Raw genomic sequence first — 19,076 nt, 5'->3', positions numbered from 1 at the left:
TGAAAGCCGCTTAAAGAGCTGATCATCAATTCCTATTCAAATGCCTGAACGTAGCCCATCGCAAGCAGTTTAATCCACCCAATTCATCATGATACCGAGACTGCGATTGGTAGTGCTTTATTTTTTCTGCTATTTAAAGTCATACGTGCTGCTGGTCAGTGCTTTAGTTCTGAGATAGTCGACAATATTAGCTTCCCCGATGACTTATCAAGAATACGATATCAAAAGCTTCAATATTGTCGTCCTCAAATCGAATATACCACCTCCGTGAAATCATCTACTCCATCGGCAACAGGTAAGCTTGATCTGCCCACAGCGAGCATATCTATGCAGGTAATAGAGCCCTCTCGCTGTGCATCCGTTAACGAAGAGGAGAAGAACGAGCTTAACAATACATTTATTTCTTTTGATGAATGGAGAGTCGCTAAACTGAGCGAAGAGATACCTGATAAGCGGATACGATCTAAAGAAAGTATAGAAACGACTGAAGGAGAAACTATAGGAGAAGATCTAGAGGTGGAGATTGGATTTTTCGCAAGCATGGAGGATTCAAACGTTTCAGATCACGAAGAAATGGATGGAGAGGCCCATAAACACAGATTCAATTTTGCCTCACTAGACTGTGCTGCAACGATTGTCAAGACAAATCCAGAGGCATCGGGTGCATCGTCTATTTTGAATGAAAATAAGGACAAGTATTTACTAAACCCTTGTTCTGTGCCTAATAAGTTCGTCATCACCGAGTTGTGTCAGGATATACTAGTAGAAGAGGTTGCCATTGCAAATTATGAATTTTTCTCATCTACGTTTAACAAGCTAAGATTCTCTGTATCAGATCGATATCCGGTAGCCAAAAATGGTTGGACAGTTCTTGGAGAATTCAATGCGGAAAACTCTCGGGATCTGCAGGTGTTTTCCATACAGAACCCTCAGATTTGGGCGAGATATCTTCGAATTGAGATTTTATCGCATCACGGCAATGAGTACTATTGTCCGATATCACTTTTGAGAGTCCATGGGAAGACAATGATGGATGAGTTCAAGATGGATCATTCCAAAGTGACAGTGGCGAAGACTGAGAGTCAAGATATTCCTCAAGAGGAAATACCACGAGATGTTACAAGCGAGGGAGTAGAAGATACAGACCAATGTGATATGTGGCCCTCAATTGATGAAGGAAATATTACATCGCCTCCAAGAAATGACTTTATGCAGAGATGCAAATGCAGATTAAAGCCGCTCAAGTTTGAAGAGTTCTTAAGAGACTTGAATGAGACATTCTGTCCTGCCCCATCACACCAAAACATACCAACTTCATCTGTTTCCGCTGTCTCAACGGAGGAATCAATTTTCAAAAACATAATGAAGAGACTAACCAGTCTGGAAGCTAACACAAGCTTGAGTGTTCTATATATGGAAGAGCAGAGCAAGTTACTATCGAATTCTTTTGATAATCTAGAGAGGGCACAGGCAAATAAATTTGACAACTTAGTTTCTATGTTCAATGATACCTTGATGGATAATTTGAATGTTTTGAGAGTTTTTGCCAACCAGCTAAAGGATCAATCGATAAGAATAATTGAGGAACAAAAATTGCACAACGATCAGTTTACGACGCAGTATGTTCTAAGAACCGAACAATTGGAGAAAGAGCTTAAAGTACAAAGAAACCTTGTTTACACGATTATCTTTGTGTCGCTGTTAATCTTATTTTACCAACTTCACAGTCGAGAACCAGAGCTTGATGAGTTCATCAAAAAAGAACAAACTTTTACAAGCTTTGAATCCATGGAAGATTCCGATCCAAGTACATGTGCGAGCTTCCCTGTGTCGCCAATATCGATATCTGGCTCATCGGTAGCTTCCGATTGAATAGGCAACTTATAAAGATAGATTCATACATTAACCGTCAATTCAAAAATTCAATTCGATAAAAATTTATAAATTACTGGTAAATGCTTGGCACATTATCCTGTGCAGACATGGATCTTCGTATGTTCAGAATTGAACCACGAGAACTGCGACGAGATGCCATTTATGAAACTTTGCGTTTGCCATCGATGACGATGAGGCCAGAGAAAAACTACTAGCGCTGCTGCTCGCAGACAGCCGTGGACGTGAGCTGAAGATTGAGCCCGTAGAACTTGGTGTCGCTGGGCAAGTTGCTTGCAGCTTTGAGCTACCGGGAGTCAGGCTCGCCTTACGGACATGTGGTGTGAGAAGTGTTGAAGACGATCTGGAAGAGACTGGAGTGGAAACCTCCCAACGCATGGGAGAATCGACATCTATTGATGAAAAAGATGAAAGTGGAGTGAACGGCAATTCGCTGAAAGAACCGTTCATCTCAGGGAATAATTCAAATTCTACACTGTTTTTGAAGACGTTCTTAAAGCCAGCAAACTCGTCAAGACGTGATGCAATGGAATCTTTTAGATACGAGTTGGTTGATGTTGAGTAAGGATTCATTCTTGTGAAATGTAAGGAATCATTCAATGAAGAGAGTTGAGCATATGCTTGAGAATTTTCACTCTTGTATGTAGCCAACCATGTCTCAATGGGCAAATGTTTATATTTTCTAATCAAAGTGGCAGATATAGCTTCTTTACTTTTCTCATTTGGAACCTTGAAGATTTCTTTCATAAAAAGATGCAGACAATCTCTTATATCATCAACATTTTGCTTGCATAAAGTTAAGGACACATCTTCAGTAATCTTATCGCCAGCGATATGGAAACTAAGATCGTCAATATCCGAACAGTAAGCCACCTGTTGGCTTAAAAAATTTGGGAAATTGTTTAAATTCAGTATGCGAGAGGCAAGTAATAGTGCAGTTATAGCTTTTGTGGGTGATGAATGAGACATGAAATTCCTTTGATATAGTGACAAATCGCACAAGAAGTTAGCCAACCCAACTAGTTCCGGAACCTGCGGAACCGTGTTGGAAGCAGACGTAGAGACAATGCATTGAACAATATCATAAGCAGAGACCGAGTTACCAATAGACCAATTTAAAGTGACGAGGATATGTCTCTCCATCTGTAAAATCATCTGAGGATCGTAATTCTGGTGACATAACAGACACAATTCCTTCAAAGTCGGAATCCTCGTCTTCTTACTATGAAATTTGGCAGCAATCCACAACGAAGCAGCGACCAATAACTGGTAATGTCTCTTGTAAACGATTCTCTTTGTACAATACTTGTCAGCGATATAGCATGCCAGATGCAGTGTTTCCTGTGACAGCCTGAAAAAAAGATGCATTTCCACTAAAAAATCGATGATATAAGGTCTCATACTCCAGGTGATCTCGGGCTGGTTATCGATCATCACTGGGTTCAAGGCCGAATCGGAAGAACCTTCCAGCGTTTGCAAATATTGTAAAATTTCATTCATATAGGGTTCAATTGATGCTTCACCCGCTAATTGCTCCAACCTGACTAGATTGGGATCTAAAGGAGCAACATGTCTTTTCATTTTAAGCAAATACCAATATTGGAATAAAAAAAAGATTCAAACAGCAAATAATAGACTAATTCATATGGGGTATCAAGTGCAATTACTTCGAACCCTGACACACAGAGCAGCAGTCACTTCAGTTCACTGACAAAAATGAATCTTTCAGCGACCGGTAAAAACTACAGACAACTTAAATATCTCTCTTATAAATCTAACGGGTTGCAACTCATTGATCGTCCAGAAACCAAAAGAAAAGATCCGCTAAACAATACTAATCTCCTTCCGAACAACTCGAGATATGTCAAAATGGGTCCCGTTATTAATTAATTATTCCGATCACACTCACAGCCAGTGCCCGATTGGGATAAACTAGCCATTGACATAATTCATATTAAAACAGTGCCAACCGAGAGGAGAACTGATGTGGAAGAGCCATCTTGGCCCAGTCTTTACCTAGATAGGAATAATCTCGAGATTTTCGAGATCCGCCGCTAAGTCTTGGCGAAAAATCAATATGTACTTGAGAGGTGAAAGTTGTACGTTTAGCCATAATAGGAAGCATACGCGTTACTAGGCATCCGCCGGCGCGATGGATTCATTGTTTTGCAACCAGATATCTCCTGGATTCAGAGGACATGCAAAGTTTTAGTATCTGGTAGCGATAGTGCAGCGATACACCCCCGCCCGATATTCGGAAAGAGGAAGCCAGCGCGCCACAGGAGGAGATAGTGGTGGTGATATTAGTTGGACTTTGAGCATGTAGATGAGAGTAATGGCATGTTAAGTGGCTGGCATTTGAGAGTCATGTGACTGACGACACAAAATCAAGATGACAGTAAATGAAATATTAAATAATTAAATAATTAAATATATAATATTTGGTATTCAGGTTGTTTAAACTAGTTCTAGTACAACTGGAGCGGGGATTAATGTTGATAAATTTTGGTGTTTGGGCTACTATGGCGGCGGAACGGTTCGTCGTTCAGCTCGCGAGTGATACCTCTTTGGTGGAGTTAAGTCGAGATTGTTCTTTTTCTATAGGTGTTGGAAAGAATTTTATTGAAATGATTACGGTTGGAGATCAGTTTAAAGCACTTGCTGGGGAGTTCTCGGTCGAAGATCTTGAGTATTTATATCATGACGAGAGAGTGGTGGCTATTTCTCGAGATAGAGATCTAAAATTGCAAGAATATAAGGTTCAATATGGTTCACCAAGACATCTATCCCAGTTATCCTCTGGAGGGTCTTTCACATTTGACCCTGTCTCGGGTAATCTAGTAGATGTCTATGTATTTGATACTGGGATCGATTTCAAGCACCCTGGATTGCAAAACGTCAATCCGCACAAGTTGGCAGATTTCACAAGCAGTCCCGTTCCCAGAGGAGCTGATCCGCATGGCCATGGTACAATGATGGCAGGTTTGATTGCTTCAGAAACATTTGGTGTGCTCAAGAGTTGCAGTTTGGTCGATGTAAGAGTCGCTGACAAGGATGGGGAAGTAAAATTATCTACACTGATGAAAGGAATAAGTGCTAGTGTAGCTCATGCTCGATTTACGAAGAGACCTTCTGTGTTTGTTCTTCCGATGACAATCGGTAAGAAAAATCATATACTCGATAATTTCCTTCAAGCCATACCGAAAGACATTGCCATTGTACTCCCAGCAGGTAATCAACAAACCGATGCATGCGATTTGAGCCCTCCAAATGATCACAATATACTGGTGATCGGATCACTCGATAGGGACAACCGCCTGGCAGATTTCTCAAACTATGGCAATTGCGTAGACGTTTACACTTCTGGGACAGATATCCTCACGCTACGTTCTACAGACAGTGGCAATGAAGTCTTACTGCAAAGCTCGAACGGCACTTCAGCTAGCTGCGCCATTGGTGCCGGGATAGTTGGTTACCACATGTCCATGGGACTGACAAGCATGCAAGCCATACAAACCATCCGTTCTTCTTCGAAAGACATATACTCACATAAGCACAGGCTAAAGCTTTTACAACTGAAGTTGTAATATCTTAGTTGGCATTTAATAGCTGAGCGACGCGTTTCTTAACGCGCCAACTTCTAAAATCACTACTAATTCAAATCGTATAGAGACTGATATACACTGATTTGAGTAGCCTGGGTTTGCTAGATATGACTGATATTCATGAATATTCTGGGGACAATCCTTTGACTATCTTAAAGGCCAGGATAGCCCTGTTAGCCACTGCTATTGGTGGACCGGACTACACGTCTCATCTGGAGCCACCTCCATATAAACTTGGTGATGACTGTTTAGCATGTTTGCGGGATTTGAAAAGATGGTTCAAGCTGGTCGATGATCAACAGAATAGGTGGGATGTCGCTATGGCTTGTGCGGAATATTGCATTTTGATCGATGACTTACTGCCGATACTTATAGATTGGGAAAACAAGTGTTCACTCGCTGCAAAACTAGCCAGAAAAGGTCAATCCCAAGATTTCAAATCATCTGCAGTTAGAAACAAGGAATATCATGATAGCATAGCTTTAAATTGCTTACAGTTGATCGTACTGATGACATGGCCACTGATCTTGACCGAACAATCTCCTGCTCACCAGGTCTCACTTTATACTGATCTGAAAAAACATCAGCTTTCTTACAAGAGGCATATACTTACGTCAGAGAATGGAAAGGCTTTGAAGGCTGCTAACAGACTTGCATTCAACATATTACAGATCGATAAATTAGAAAGAACACCAAGAGATAATATGATTCTCCGACTAGTGCTTAATTTCTTTAGGAATTTGCTAGCGATTGAACCTGGTGAGCTCACTATCTCATCGAAACAGCATTCATCGACACGAGGAATCAACACCACGGATATGTTGCCTCCCGGTGTGTCAATGGACGACATCAGTCACAATGCTGTCGTGTCAGCATTTCAACGCAATAAGGTTCTAGCACTATTGCTGACACTAGCAAGTTCTTCTTCCAGCGAATTTGATCAAGAATTCATCACGATTCCTTTAATGGAGGTTATGTTTTACATGGTAAAAGAAATTGATCCAAAAGCGCTTATCCGTAATGATCCCCAAAAATGTGGGCCAGATACATCAAAAGAAGAGCACTATAGTCCGGTAGGCCTGCAACTCACTGAGCTTTTGGAAAAAGAGCGTAGACTAAAGAAAATTGTTGTACAAAATACATCAACTAGGCATTCGAGGTTTGGCGCACTGCTTTCCATACAGACGGCCGATCACAAGCGCTTGACCGTCTCCGGTGGTCAAAACTTACTCGATGACACTTCTGCATTGAGGAAACTCGACAATAGTAAGAAGTGGAGTAAGAGACTACCTATTAAGCAAGATGAGGCATCTAATAAGGGTTTGCCAAATAGCTTGCTGAATTCCCAAGGAAAATCTTTCCATTTTCGCAAGGAGACTCTGAAACATTTCATAAAATTCATAGAAAACTTCCTTGAATCTGGTTTTAACCCTTTACTTCATCGTATTACCAACCATTTTACAACTGAGCAAGATCAAATGGTAATACTTGAGCAGATACAGTATCTCTTTTATTATTCCTGGTTTTTGAGATATTATCGCGAGGTATACGGTAAGCACAACGAAAGTGATGATGCTCCTGTTTCAATGGCAGTGAAAGAGACTTCTTTTATCCTTGTTTCTTCGCTTCTCAGAAAAGGTTATGAGGAGAAGAATTGGGCCGTTGCCCACGCCGGAATGATTGCATTCAATGAGCTTCTGCTGCTGATTAACAACCCGGCATTCAAAGAATCCGAAGACGTTGAATTCATTTTATCCAGGCTACTCAGTGATAACCGTCTTCAACTTCTAGCAAATCTGCCAAAAAGTGCGCTGAAGCATTCAATGCCCTTCATAAGAAGCAGTATTCATCTCACGCATACAGCTCTAAAAACTTTCGAAGCATATGACGATGATGCAAACATAATGGTATCAAAGAAAACTAAGAGTCGGGACAATGACAATACTTCACAAGCTGATATAGAGAATTTGATGGAGTCCGAACAGATAGATAGGGATGAAGCCATCGAGATATTGACCTCCAATATCAAGGACTATTCAATTAATTTCCAAAAAGTACAAAGATACTATATGAATGAACCCATGATTGACACTTATATCAGTTTCCTACAGAGGTATATGGAACTAGAGGATGAAGATTTGAAGAAGGGTATACATTTTCTTCACAGAGTTCTGACTCTGGATACAGAGCAATCTCTTCTATTCAGAATAGACTTGATAGTGCTACTTCGAGATATGCTCTCATCCGAAGGAGTCCCTAGAACAAGTCCGGTCAGGAAGCATATAGAGAAACTTTCCGACTATTATCTTCACAAAATCAAGAAAAAGCTCAAGAGTTCTCCTGCTTGGTTTGTAGGAATTCTCTTCCCTCTTCTGCATGATAGTGAGGTAGGCTTCTTCCAAAAATATGGTGAAGCAAAGATAATTAAAAAGAATGCATTTTATGCTGTACCGCCGAGCAGATTCAAACGAATTGAGGACGAAGAACAACTTCCAGATTTACATGTCGTGGCAATGCATTATGGGATTGTCGTCTCCGCCCTTTTGGATGAGGGAAAACAAGATTTGGTCGATCAGCTAGTTGAACATCTGAAAGTTATTTTATCCAATGTTCAACCCACAAGCACCATCCTTCGGGATGAGGAGCGATTGCCACGAAGTGCCATGGAGCTATCGTTGCGCGAAGACATAGAGAAAGACTCTTTGTTCTTTGATAAAGATTTTAGAGCAATTCTGAAGCTTGTAGGGTATCACTTACCTTTGACTGTTAAGGAGAGCTGCTATCTACCAGCTGAAATTGAGATAGCCAAACTAAAAGAGTCGCTTAACCACATAACAAAATACTTGACCACCCCATTTGAAACACCAAACGGGTTGCCTTCGTCATCTTATTTGATAAGACCCAAAGCCGATCGGAACATTGGCCAAGAAGAGCAAGATGGTTGGGTCAGTAATGAAGATTACGAACTTAATGAGCCCGGAATTGTTAACGATGATGATGAGGACGCTTTAGCGGATGATAATGGCTACTTTAACGAGTTGTTGGGAGATACCTACAATAAGTCGAATGAAAGCAATCTGGCAAGAGGGATGGCAAAGACCAAGAAGAAAAGTAAGGATAAAAAGAAGAAACCCAAAAAGCGTTCACGGAACACTTTACCGACATTCGAAGTAGGTGATAATCATGTAAAGCATGATCGAGCTCTGGTTTCAAGCAAAGAGATCATCAGTGATTCTGAGGATGAAGATGTAGTAAACCCAGTATTCTTCGAAAATGAGATGTATATGAGATTCCTGCTTGATAAGTTTGGCGGTCAACTACCTGATGAAAAGTACAGCAGATTTGGTAAGTTTGCCGCTGAAAGAATGGCAAATAATGGTGACATTAATAGTGACTTCACGGATTTATTTGGTGGTCCCGTACCCCAAATTTCGAGTCTTCAACAAGTTGATGCAAGTAGCACTGGCCCTGGAAAAACATTGATCTCTTTATCAGATCGTATTTCTGCACAAATAGAAGCTGATCCCGACAGCCAGACCGATATTAATGATGATGAACAATCAATAAAAATACGTGATACCATAAATGGTTTTGGATCACCCACTGGTGAGGAGAACATGAGCCAAAAGTACACTTCAGCCGGCGAACTGCCAGTAGAGGACGATTCTTCTGTGGATTTGAATGATGAGCAGGATGCCGGCGACTTCGTTGTCAAAAAGAGGAGAAAAGTATTTGTGGAAGATGACGATGAATGAGAATTACAGTAATATCTAGTATTTACGAATATTTATGCGAAAGTCAAAAAACGACTAAAGTTCACAATGCCTTTGATCTGAGCCTTTGACAACTTCAATGATTGTCTGTGTACTGCTAACGATCATCACCATGAAGCCAAAAAAGATGCAAAGATAATGAGGAACTTTCTGGCGGAAAGTGTTGGCCTCTTTAGACAAAACCAAATTGGTGTACGGGGGAAGGATATATGCCATTGTAGAAGCTGTAGTAGCGCCTATTAATTCGAATAATGCTCCTAAATTACAAGTGGTCAATGAAATGGACATAGTAGAAACAACGCAAACAGTCGTGATAATGAATAACTTTCTTGTCGAAAGCGGAGGTGCTTCTGTCTCATCTTCCTCTTTCTTGCCATAGAGAAAAGCTGCTATCACATCTCTCAAAACAAAAATTTCTAGAGGAAAAGTCGTCAGCATATTGAACCCAAAGCAAAGTCTAGCAATATTAATGACTAGATCATCCTGTGGGAAATTGTTGAGAATATTACCTTTGGTTTTATCACGAAAGACAGAATAGCCAGAATAGCCCATCAGCATACAAAATATCATCGATATGAATGTACTGATATGGGTTAATCTGGCAAATTTCTGCAGACTTCGATTCTTGATGGAGAAAAAAATGAAGCTGGTGTTATGATGACAGACCAATGCGAATGATATCACTGATATACCGCGAAAGATCGCTGATGATATGAATATATCTGTCAAGGACCATTTGTCACCTTTCAAACTCATATCGACCCGAGGTCCTTGAACAACGACACTAAAGACAATCACCACCATACTTATCAATGCAAGAAACGACGCTTTGGACAATGCTGCAATATTCCGCTGTAGCGAAAGTGGGTAAGAGATAAATAACGTCACAATCGTTATTACAACATTTCGTCTAAAGAAAAAATTCGAAGAATGAAAGATCGATTGAAGAAAATGAGGAATCGTATCTCCTATAATGATGCAAAACCCAATACAACCACCAAAAGCAAACAATCCATTGGACAAAAGTACCAATATTCTTCCTTTTCGGCCCAGAGCGAATTCCACTGTATCCTGATATGTTTTCTTGCCAGCAAGTGTCAAATTAATGACTATAAGACGCAAAGTCCAGTCCACCAACAATACTAGGATGATATACGCTAAAATCCCACCAATGATACCACAATTTCTAATTGCGAATGGTTGCCCGACCACTCCCGCACCCAATATGCTATTAGCCATATTCATAAATGCCCAACGCATAGTAGATTTTTTATCATTATCACGGAGCAAGTTTATAACCATACTTTCATCAATTGCTGAATTACTGGAGCTAGCTTTAGCTTCATTACTGTCGTTCTCTTCTGTTTCATCACTTGCGCCAGGCTTTGCATCAAAATCTACGAGCTCAAACTCGAGTTCCAAAGGTATCCTTTCACTTTGCTCTTCCAATCGAGAGTAACCATCATTCTTAGGCATTTGCAGATTTTCAAGCAACCTTCTCGAATTGTGTTGGTTATGATAATCTTGGACCTTTATTTAGAGATATCATATCTAAGAAGGACCCTTCACGAAAACATAGCCAGCGGTCACGTGCTTTCCATGATCTTAATCGTCTTGGTTCTCAATGGCATCGTCAAACTCTTCATCGTTGTTAGATATGCTGCTAGTCTCGATTTGGATATCATTGGGAGCATCTAACGGTGTAAGACCAGTTTCTTGTGCGTTCTCCAAGCCTTCGATCGAATCTGTGTGCTTTTTGTCGTAACTTTTTGATTCGAGGTCATCTGCGGGGACTGGCGGTGAAGTATTTGAGTCTGAACCTAAACTTATACTCACTTTATCAACATCAAGAGATCCAATATTATCCTTTGATGATGGCATATGGTCTACCTCTGTAGCAGAACGTGTAGTCGAAGAATCTGCCGTTGTGATGACCTCATCTTTCAATGGTTGCCCAGCATTGTTCTGTGAAGCGGCATGTTCACTTGTTCTGCTCTCGTTATTGGTGGCTTCTGTAATTTCAGCGGTTTGAACTGGCGCCTTGCCTTTCTCAAAGTCAAATGCGTCATCATCGTTAATCTCGTCTATTTCATCGCTATTCTTTAGCGTGAATGATCCATCCTCTGAAGTAACTTTCGTTAAAGGCGGGTTCTCATTTGGTGATATCGGTTCGTCATCATTTTCATCTTCCTCTTTCACGAAAGGGCCTATCTTTTGTGTTACAGCGTCCTCTACGGACCATATACCGATATGGGCCCAGTGCAGTGTAATACGCAATTTACACAGTTGCAACCAAGCTCTTTGGATGTTAGTGGTAGGTGCACCGATTTGGTCAACCGGTATATCAACTTGAGGGGCTAGCTTGGATGATTGATTCTTCCCCGTAATGAGACTCATCCTTTGTAGCCTCTTTTCTTCCTTTTGAGGCCCTTTATGGTTCCCATTAGAGACTTGAGAAAACTCACTTGATTCTCCTTTCGCTATTTTAGTCAAAGTCACCTTCTCTAAATTCCAGGCTCCAAGTTTTAAAGATCTTAAGAAAGCAAATATTTCGCATGTCTGTCTGACTTTCAAGAGACAGTATCTACAAAGTGGGAAACTGTTAGTAACAACCAGAGATCCATCTTCTATGCGTGTTTGAGTCTTGAGCACGTACATCCTCGCGTGTTCAATAACATCATCTCGAGCTTCTGAACAAAATGAGCACTTGTCATGGACAGCGATTGGCGGAGAGTCTGAGGGGTAACTAAACAGATGAGAATCCTTGCCGCCCATTGAAGGGTTGAAACTTGAGCTGGGGAGAACAGGAGATGTATAACCATACTGAAAATTTTCATTCAGTCCGCTTAATGGCTCCACCACAACTAAGCCTTCCATCATGAGAGACATCAAAGTCCTTCTAACTATCCACCCCAGCCCACTGGCATTATCTAATCTCAAAGCAGGTTGAATCTCGTCATTTACCAGTCTCCTGAGTAGCTTGGAATCGGATGACGTATCTTTCAAAGTTTCACAATAGGGCAAAACTGCGATAAACTTCAGAAATTCGGTATAAAGATTGAGATCATAACGAACTGATGTAATATTAGGCGAATAAATGGGTCCCAGAGACAGTTCGTCTGAGTTTGAGGTGGAAGTCTTGTTCAGGGATATGCTTGACGTGGAGTTATCATTTCCCACAAAAGAGGACCTACTGCCGGAATGAGTTGTGCTTTCTTTCTCTAGATTTTGTATTACTTTCTTTAAGTTTTTCAGTTGAAGGTTCAGAGTTTCGAGTATCATATCCTTTTCATCTAATTGTTCCTTTAACTTGTTATTTTTTATCTCGATGGTATAACTTTCCTTCCTGGCAGTAGCCACCATCTTATTCGCTTCATCAAATAGGGAAGCCGTAAGATCTTCAATTTCTTTATTCAGATCATCCACGTTTCGCTCGGCGGTTGTTCGAAGCGTTTTTTCTTTGACTAGTTCCTCTTTCAGTTCCTCTATAATTTGATTTTTTGTCTGAAGACTGCTCTCAACTCCATCGAACTTTGATTTCAAGTCATTATAGCTGTCCAACGAGTTCCTCTGACTTTGTATGGTCCTTTTGGCCTGATTTAACTGTTCTTCCAGTTGGAACTGTTTGTCGATGCTCTCGATTAGTTGTGTAGAGAGCGATGAAATCTGCACCGACACCCTACGGGATTCTTCGACTGACTCACCCATGAGTATCAGAATACAAAAATAGCCGTTCACTGCTGAAGTTTCACGGTAGCTGCTATTCAAGCAATGGGATCTCCATATATGTTGATATGCCAAGAACCTAATTTTTAAGCTTTCCACCGGGTAAAAATGGATTGGTACGAGTAACGGTTTATGATGTTGATTAAATAATGCTCACATATGCTTCGTTGTCCTTACTATTTAAGCATTTATACTTGTTAAGGGTCTAGTTTAAAATCTTGCGGATTATTCTGGGTCGTCGTTTTCTTCAGTAAGAGTCGATCTTATAGATTTCGTAAGCGTGTTGGCTTCTGAGTTGCTTTGCTGCTCGTTTGAATAGTCCGTATCGGCAGAACTGATGGTTCCTCTTACTTCTTCATTGAACAGAAAGGATCCTTCGGGAGACATGTCTGTATTAGTCTTCCTACGACGTGCGCGCAGTTTCTCCTTATGACCATTTAGCACATTATTACGCTTACTTGGTGATTCACCTCCCCGCAGCCCCATTAGCAGAGCCTTTGCCCTATCTGTAATCTCCTCTTCATCTTGCTGGTTATTTGCGGCGCCTTTTGATGGTGATTGTGAAGAATCACCTGTTGGATTAGTGATTCCCTCCTGTTTCTCTGGGGAATATATCATACTGTCATCCTCTTGTTGAATCGAGTCTAGTACATCGGAAACAGCTTCGCTGTCGTTCAACATCTTCTTTCTGATCATTGCTCTCTTCCTAGCGGACAAAGGATCAGCTTTAACGGGACCCGCATTCTTCAGTTGTTCCAATAATTTGTCCATCATAGCACGTCTATCTTCATTTTCTTCACTGGCATCTTCTTCGGTAGCATTTTCGGATCTTTCCTTTTCCTCAGCTCTTTTTTGCTGCTCTTCGACCATCTTCTTGTGTGTTTGGTAAAGTCTCTCTTCTTCCTCAGCCTTTAAGTTTTGAGCCTGGGCTCTCTTGTACTCATTAATGAAATCAGCAAACTTCTTGAAGAAAGAGTTCTTTGCGAACTTGTCAGCAGAGTCTTCACCATATCTCTGCATCAGGCTTTCGAACTCCATGATTGATAGTTTAACTTCTTCATCCAGTAATTCAACTCTTTTACTAGCTTCAGGCAAAACCGGTAGAACTTTTACCAAAACCTTATCTAGAGGGTGGAATTTAGAAGAATCATTCAAATTACCTATGTCGATTGATCTCTCCACATTGGTAATTGATTGGCTGAATTCTTTACAATCAGAAATAAGCTGTTCGATTGAAATTTTTACTACATCCAGGACAGGCTGTAGGTCTTCAAGGAAGTCGTTGAAAGATGGATAGTTATCTCTGACGATTTTTTCCACATAATTCAAAAATGTCATACTATTGTTGGCATCTTTAATAAATGTTAGTCTTTGTAAGGTGGAAAGTTTAAAACCCTGAGCTTGCTTAGCAGAATCATTCATATAGTTACCAACTGCCAAAATAACATTGAAAACGTTTCTCAGGTTGGTAGACTTTTGGATAACAGCAACGGCTTTGTCGACTTTTCTCAACTTAGTTACTAACTCTGAATACTCGCGCTCATAGGAAGTAATGACTCTTAAAGCTCTCATACGAGAACCCCAATACGGTTGAAGATTGTAAATCAATTGCAGATACAATTGGTCTGCTCTTTGCAACTCGGCTGGGTCTTTCTCTGGAGACTTTGCATCCTCAACTTTCGAAACACCATCCCAATCAGTAGAATAAGGAGAATAGTTTCTTGCCAAGTTAGTTGAGACCTCGATAATTTCTGGCTTTGATAGAAACTCCAATACACTGGGTGTATCCATGAAGTCTCTTTCACATTTCAAAATTTTTGTTACCAGTTCTTCAACAGACAATTGAGAGTACATGTGAAGGTTGATCCCAAATTGCTGAGATACATCACGCGATAGAAACGTTATTTTATCTAGGTCTTCCCGTTTCTTTGTAGCCAGTGATTTTATTTCCCTTGCTGCAAAGGCTTTTTCTAAATCTTCCAATACACCCTTCTCATATAAATCGCCTGCAAACTTCTCAGCTTTTCCAGATGACCAGATAGAGTTGTCAGTTGCGTCCAGTTTTTCCCAGTGTAGCTGCTTGAGCTTTTTACGCGCACGAGGGTAGCTGCTAAATAGAGATGGTGATTGTGGCAGCAAAGGCGACGGTACAGCTGTTCTATAAGCCATTTTTTGACCCAGTAATGGTGGTGGTGGAGGTGGAGGCGACAGCTTCGCAGCCTCAGAAGTACTAGGTGTGAGAGAAGGAGGTGGGGGAGGTGGAGGAGGTGGAATGGGGCCAGAGTTCCTCGCTTGGGCAAACATAGGTGGTGGCGGAGGAGGTGGTGGAGGAGGTGGAGCGGTTGATGTTTCAGGCCCTTTCTTCAGCATATCAGGCATAGGCGGTGGCACAGGATGTGGCGTGCCTGCCTTGCCACTTTCCTGAGGAACTTTCTGAGATGCAACATCGGGCTTTCCAGAGTTTTCCTCCTGCTCATCGTGCTCCGCAGATTCTTTTTCAACATCTTCTGCAATGTTATCTGAACTATCTTCTGTCTCCGCCACGCCAAGCGGAGGCGCTTTCGGAACTTTGAGAGGCAGCTCTTCAAGGTATGCCGGTACGCCACTTGGTTTCTTCATGCGCTCCATAAACGACTGTCTGCTATGTCCCTTTCTCTCGCTCGAGTTGAGAATATCATTGGTAAGCATGTTCGTAGCATTCTTTCCCGTTCCATATTTCTGAGAAAGAGACTCAAGAAATGAACTGGTACCAGATGACTGCAAATCTTCATTCACCATGCTTCCTGTGTCTTGGATTTCGTCATCGTCTGTATCTTGCTTTGAAGGTGATTCATGCCTTCTTAAAGCCTTATCATTTTTCAACTCGGATTTCATTTCTATTAGTTCCTTTGATATGCGATCAATTTCATCAAGTTTTGCTTGGTAAGCCCTAGGATCCAAAGTTGAGGGGCCTTCAGCATTTTTCTCACTTTCAGCACTTTCTTGTGGCTCATCCTGGATAGGAAAATGTGTACTGAGATCAATGCCATATTCTTTGTACATGTTCTCCAAATCGTTTAATCTGTCCAAGGCAGAAAGTTTCTTTTGTTTGAATAGTTCATTTACTCTTTCCTCGACATTGAACTTGGAAACGCCATTGGATTCTTTCTGGATATCAGCTAATGCCTTTCTTAACTCACTGAGTTTGTTCGCCTTCAACTCTTTGGCTCTCAGCTCATTTTCTTTCCTTACATAATTGGAGCTTTCAACTTTGACAGGTGCCTGCAAAACAGCTTTATTATGATCTGCAAAATTAGTCATCTCCAGTTCCCGCGCTTCCTGTTCAATGTCTTCCATTTGCAAACGTAGCATTTTGAGCCTCTTGTTAGGCTGCACTGTAATACCAAATCTCTTTGAGTCGACGCTCAAGTCTTTTTTGGTCTTCAACAAGCCATCTTGTAAAGCCTGTTGGATTGTAGACTTTTTATCTGGATCCAGGATCCCGGGCTGTGCTTTACTGTGCACCGAACCTTTTCTACTCAAATCGCCTTCAGGCCTCGAATTCAAGATCGTCAACATTTTGCGCAGTTCCACTTCGTGTTCATGCTTTTCCAAAAGATGCTTTTTCTTCAGCTCTTCTAATTCGTCTTGTAGTTGTAGTGTAACTCTCTGATTTTTCTCTAAAATGTCGTCTCTCTGCTGCACTTCTTTCTCAAGTTGACCAACCAGACCATTTCCGGTCTTGCTTAATTTCTGACTCAAGAAGTCTCTTTCAGCTTGAGCTTCTTCTAGCTTTTTAGTCAGCGTCCTACTCTCTAAAATGGCTCTGCGGGCAACTTCATCAGTCTGCATAGAGTCGTAAAGGCGTTGGATCGCCATGTTAATACTTGAAGATTCATCAACAGCCGAGACACTGACATTTGTCACCAGGGAGTCCATCAATCTTAACTGCTTTGACAGCTTCGTCGGGTCCTGGTTATCTTCCATCAAGCGCGAGGTAGAGAGGAACAAGTGTTTCACCAGAGAATTGAGCAATTTTTCACTTTCTGTGCCTTTACAATAGTCGAAGAGCTTCTTTAGCAACGATGCAGAATCGTTCATGTCAATGTCTGACGCATGAGCACCTGTCTCTAGAACAGAATTCAGATCGTCGAGCTTCAAATTTTCATACGCCTCAACAAGCTCCATAACCTTGTCATAGTCTAAAAGCTTGAACTGATTCATGATTCTCAATCCACCAGCATTCTCGAGTCTAGTTCGTAACAGAATCCTCTGGTTGATAACATCAGTTCCGTTACAGAAATGATTGATGAAAACCATTGTCCATTGAGAGTACTCTAGAATGGCATTTTCGCCTCCAGATGCTTTAAAGTCTTCTGAAGCACCCACTAGTGATCCCATTTTGCCTCTGCCCTCTAGTGATTGCTCCACGGCGAAAAGCCATGATTGCACGATTTTGAACTGACTGTCACGAGTGAAATGGCTGAAGTGTTGAGGCGAATTCTTCATGTAATGCAGCATATGCAAGTTCTCACCAATTTTGAATTTTTTATCCAAGGCGTTCAAGACTGCCTCAAATCTTACCTTATTCTTCTTCTCCAACATGCAAACAAAAATCTCTGTTGCCATTTTCCTAGTGGCAAGCCGCACAGAAAACAGTCCATTCGCCACTGTTTCTGCCATGATATTATGTCTTGATAGTTCGTAAAGGCCTTGGGTTAAAACAGATAGCACTCTAAAACATCTGAAGAAAGCATGTTCCTTTTCTAAAAGATCGTAACTTAGTGGAGTTTCAGGATCTGTTTTGTATATCGACGTTGTTAGCACATTTGCCATAGCGATGTGACCTTGATGTTCCAAGAAACCATCCACCCAGTCCAGCTGTTCAGTTCTCAGCGTTACCCATAGATCATTCATTTCATTGCCTGTTAACTTGTCTGCTATAATCCGCTTAACATAATGTATCGGTGGACGGTTTATCTTCTCAGTCGTCAAAGTTGAAGTACTAGAGTTCTTATCAGAAAGCTGTTGAAGCTTACTCTTATTATTGGATGCGGGTCCGCTTGAAGAGCCATTATTCGTTTTATTAAATTTTATGGCCTGTTGGATGGATTCGTAGGTCATGGATGATCTTGGCGATGAAACTTTTAATGAAGACGGCAAGGAGTCGCTGTTCGATGAACTTATCGCTGCATGTGCAGCTGGTACTCCTTTGGCTAGTAACTTTTTAAAATCGTTTTGCAGATCTTGTTTCACAATCAACCATTTTTTATCTACATCATAATCCATAAGTTCCTTTTGTTTATCAGGGGACAGATTTTGAAGAATATTCCTCTTGTACATCATATCCTCAAAAAGATTCTCGACTTCATGACTAGATGGCATATCTAGTTTAATTTTACCATCTGGAGTCATGAATATGGCGAGGTTGGAAAATGAATCCTGAGAAAGCACGCTAGATGATGATAGACTTTGATTAGTTGGTTCCCTGGTTAATGTGGAGTTTACGCCGGGAGTTGATAGGTGCGATGATGATCTTCTCGAGTATGTATACTTAGTACTAGATTGCACTGACGGCGATCTCGAATGGTTTGAACTCAACGACTCAGCTGAGGATTTCCCATTCATGTAGTGTGATAAGTTCTGAGTGTTCATAGTCGATTTCTTGTTAAGCGGCCTTAAATCATTGGCATTGGAAACCCTACTCGGTACGCTAACCTTCCTTGGGGATGATATGTCGGAAGTTTCAATTCGTTGTGACCCACTCTGGCTACCTGAAGAACCTGCAAATCTTTTCAGATTGCTCAGGAGTCCTGAACCAGTGTTTGAGTCCCTAGAATCGCTCCCATTGCCTTGGCTGCCCTTAGAGTGAGAACCCTTGAGCATCTGCAAAGATTATTGAGCTAGGTGAAGTAATAATGAGCAAAACGGGAGGCTCCAATGAAGAAGCTTACCTGTTGTCGTGTTACCTTAGCTGCAAACGCCTAAAATTTGATTTCAACTGTTTTGTTTAAGGTGTTTGTGGTGTGATCTACATCTATTTTCTGATACTTTCTTGAATTTCAAAATTTTAGGAGCGCTCGGATGGCTGAAAGCGTTC

General features: G+C 41.1%; 7 protein-coding genes across 7 annotated transcripts; 3 read left to right on the top strand and 4 right to left on the bottom strand.

Moving 5' to 3' along the window:
* Window positions 1–327: 327 nt before the first annotated feature.
* SLP1 (Slp1p) lies at window positions 328–1,872 on the top strand (the record flags this gene model as incomplete). The annotated part of the gene is made up of 1 exon (XM_003680677.1): window positions 328–1,872. The coding sequence occupies one exon, from the start codon at window positions 328–330 to the stop codon at window positions 1,870–1,872; it is 1,545 nt and encodes a 514-aa protein (XP_003680725.1).
* Window positions 1,873–1,998: 126 nt separating this feature from the next.
* On the bottom strand, window positions 1,999–3,474 carry TDEL0C06240 (cyclin family protein; the record flags this gene model as incomplete). Its single annotated transcript, XM_003680676.1, has 1 exon — window positions 1,999–3,474. One exon carries the CDS (start codon window positions 3,472–3,474, stop codon window positions 1,999–2,001), a length of 1,476 nt encoding a protein of 491 aa, XP_003680724.1.
* A 911-nt stretch (window positions 3,475–4,385) lies between these two features.
* TDEL0C06230 (uncharacterized protein) lies at window positions 4,386–5,480 on the top strand (the record flags this gene model as incomplete). Its single annotated transcript, XM_003680675.1, has 1 exon — window positions 4,386–5,480. One exon carries the CDS (start codon window positions 4,386–4,388, stop codon window positions 5,478–5,480), a length of 1,095 nt encoding a protein of 364 aa, XP_003680723.1.
* A 125-nt stretch (window positions 5,481–5,605) lies between these two features.
* TOF1 (Tof1p) lies at window positions 5,606–9,253 on the top strand (the record flags this gene model as incomplete). The annotated part of the gene is made up of 1 exon (XM_003680674.1): window positions 5,606–9,253. One exon carries the CDS (start codon window positions 5,606–5,608, stop codon window positions 9,251–9,253), a length of 3,648 nt encoding a protein of 1,215 aa, XP_003680722.1.
* A 54-nt stretch (window positions 9,254–9,307) lies between these two features.
* On the bottom strand, window positions 9,308–10,747 carry AVT2 (Avt2p; the record flags this gene model as incomplete). The annotated part of the gene is made up of 1 exon (XM_003680673.1): window positions 9,308–10,747. The coding sequence occupies one exon, from the start codon at window positions 10,745–10,747 to the stop codon at window positions 9,308–9,310; it is 1,440 nt and encodes a 479-aa protein (XP_003680721.1).
* A 129-nt stretch (window positions 10,748–10,876) lies between these two features.
* On the bottom strand, window positions 10,877–12,979 carry SEC2 (guanine nucleotide exchange factor SEC2; the record flags this gene model as incomplete). The annotated part of the gene is made up of 1 exon (XM_003680672.1): window positions 10,877–12,979. The coding sequence occupies one exon, from the start codon at window positions 12,977–12,979 to the stop codon at window positions 10,877–10,879; it is 2,103 nt and encodes a 700-aa protein (XP_003680720.1).
* Window positions 12,980–13,222: 243 nt separating this feature from the next.
* On the bottom strand, window positions 13,223–18,862 carry BNI1 (formin BNI1; the record flags this gene model as incomplete). Its single annotated transcript, XM_003680671.1, has 1 exon — window positions 13,223–18,862. One exon carries the CDS (start codon window positions 18,860–18,862, stop codon window positions 13,223–13,225), a length of 5,640 nt encoding a protein of 1,879 aa, XP_003680719.1.
* Between the last annotated feature and the right edge of the window lie 214 nt (window positions 18,863–19,076).

Source organism: Torulaspora delbrueckii, chromosome 3 (genome assembly GCF_000243375.1).
Source record: "Torulaspora delbrueckii CBS 1146 chromosome 3, complete genome".
NCBI classification, from domain to species: Eukaryota; Fungi; Ascomycota; class Saccharomycetes; order Saccharomycetales; family Saccharomycetaceae; genus Torulaspora; species Torulaspora delbrueckii.
The sequence above is the reverse complement of the archived record's forward strand: the minus strand, read 5'-3'. Positions and strand labels throughout refer to the sequence as shown.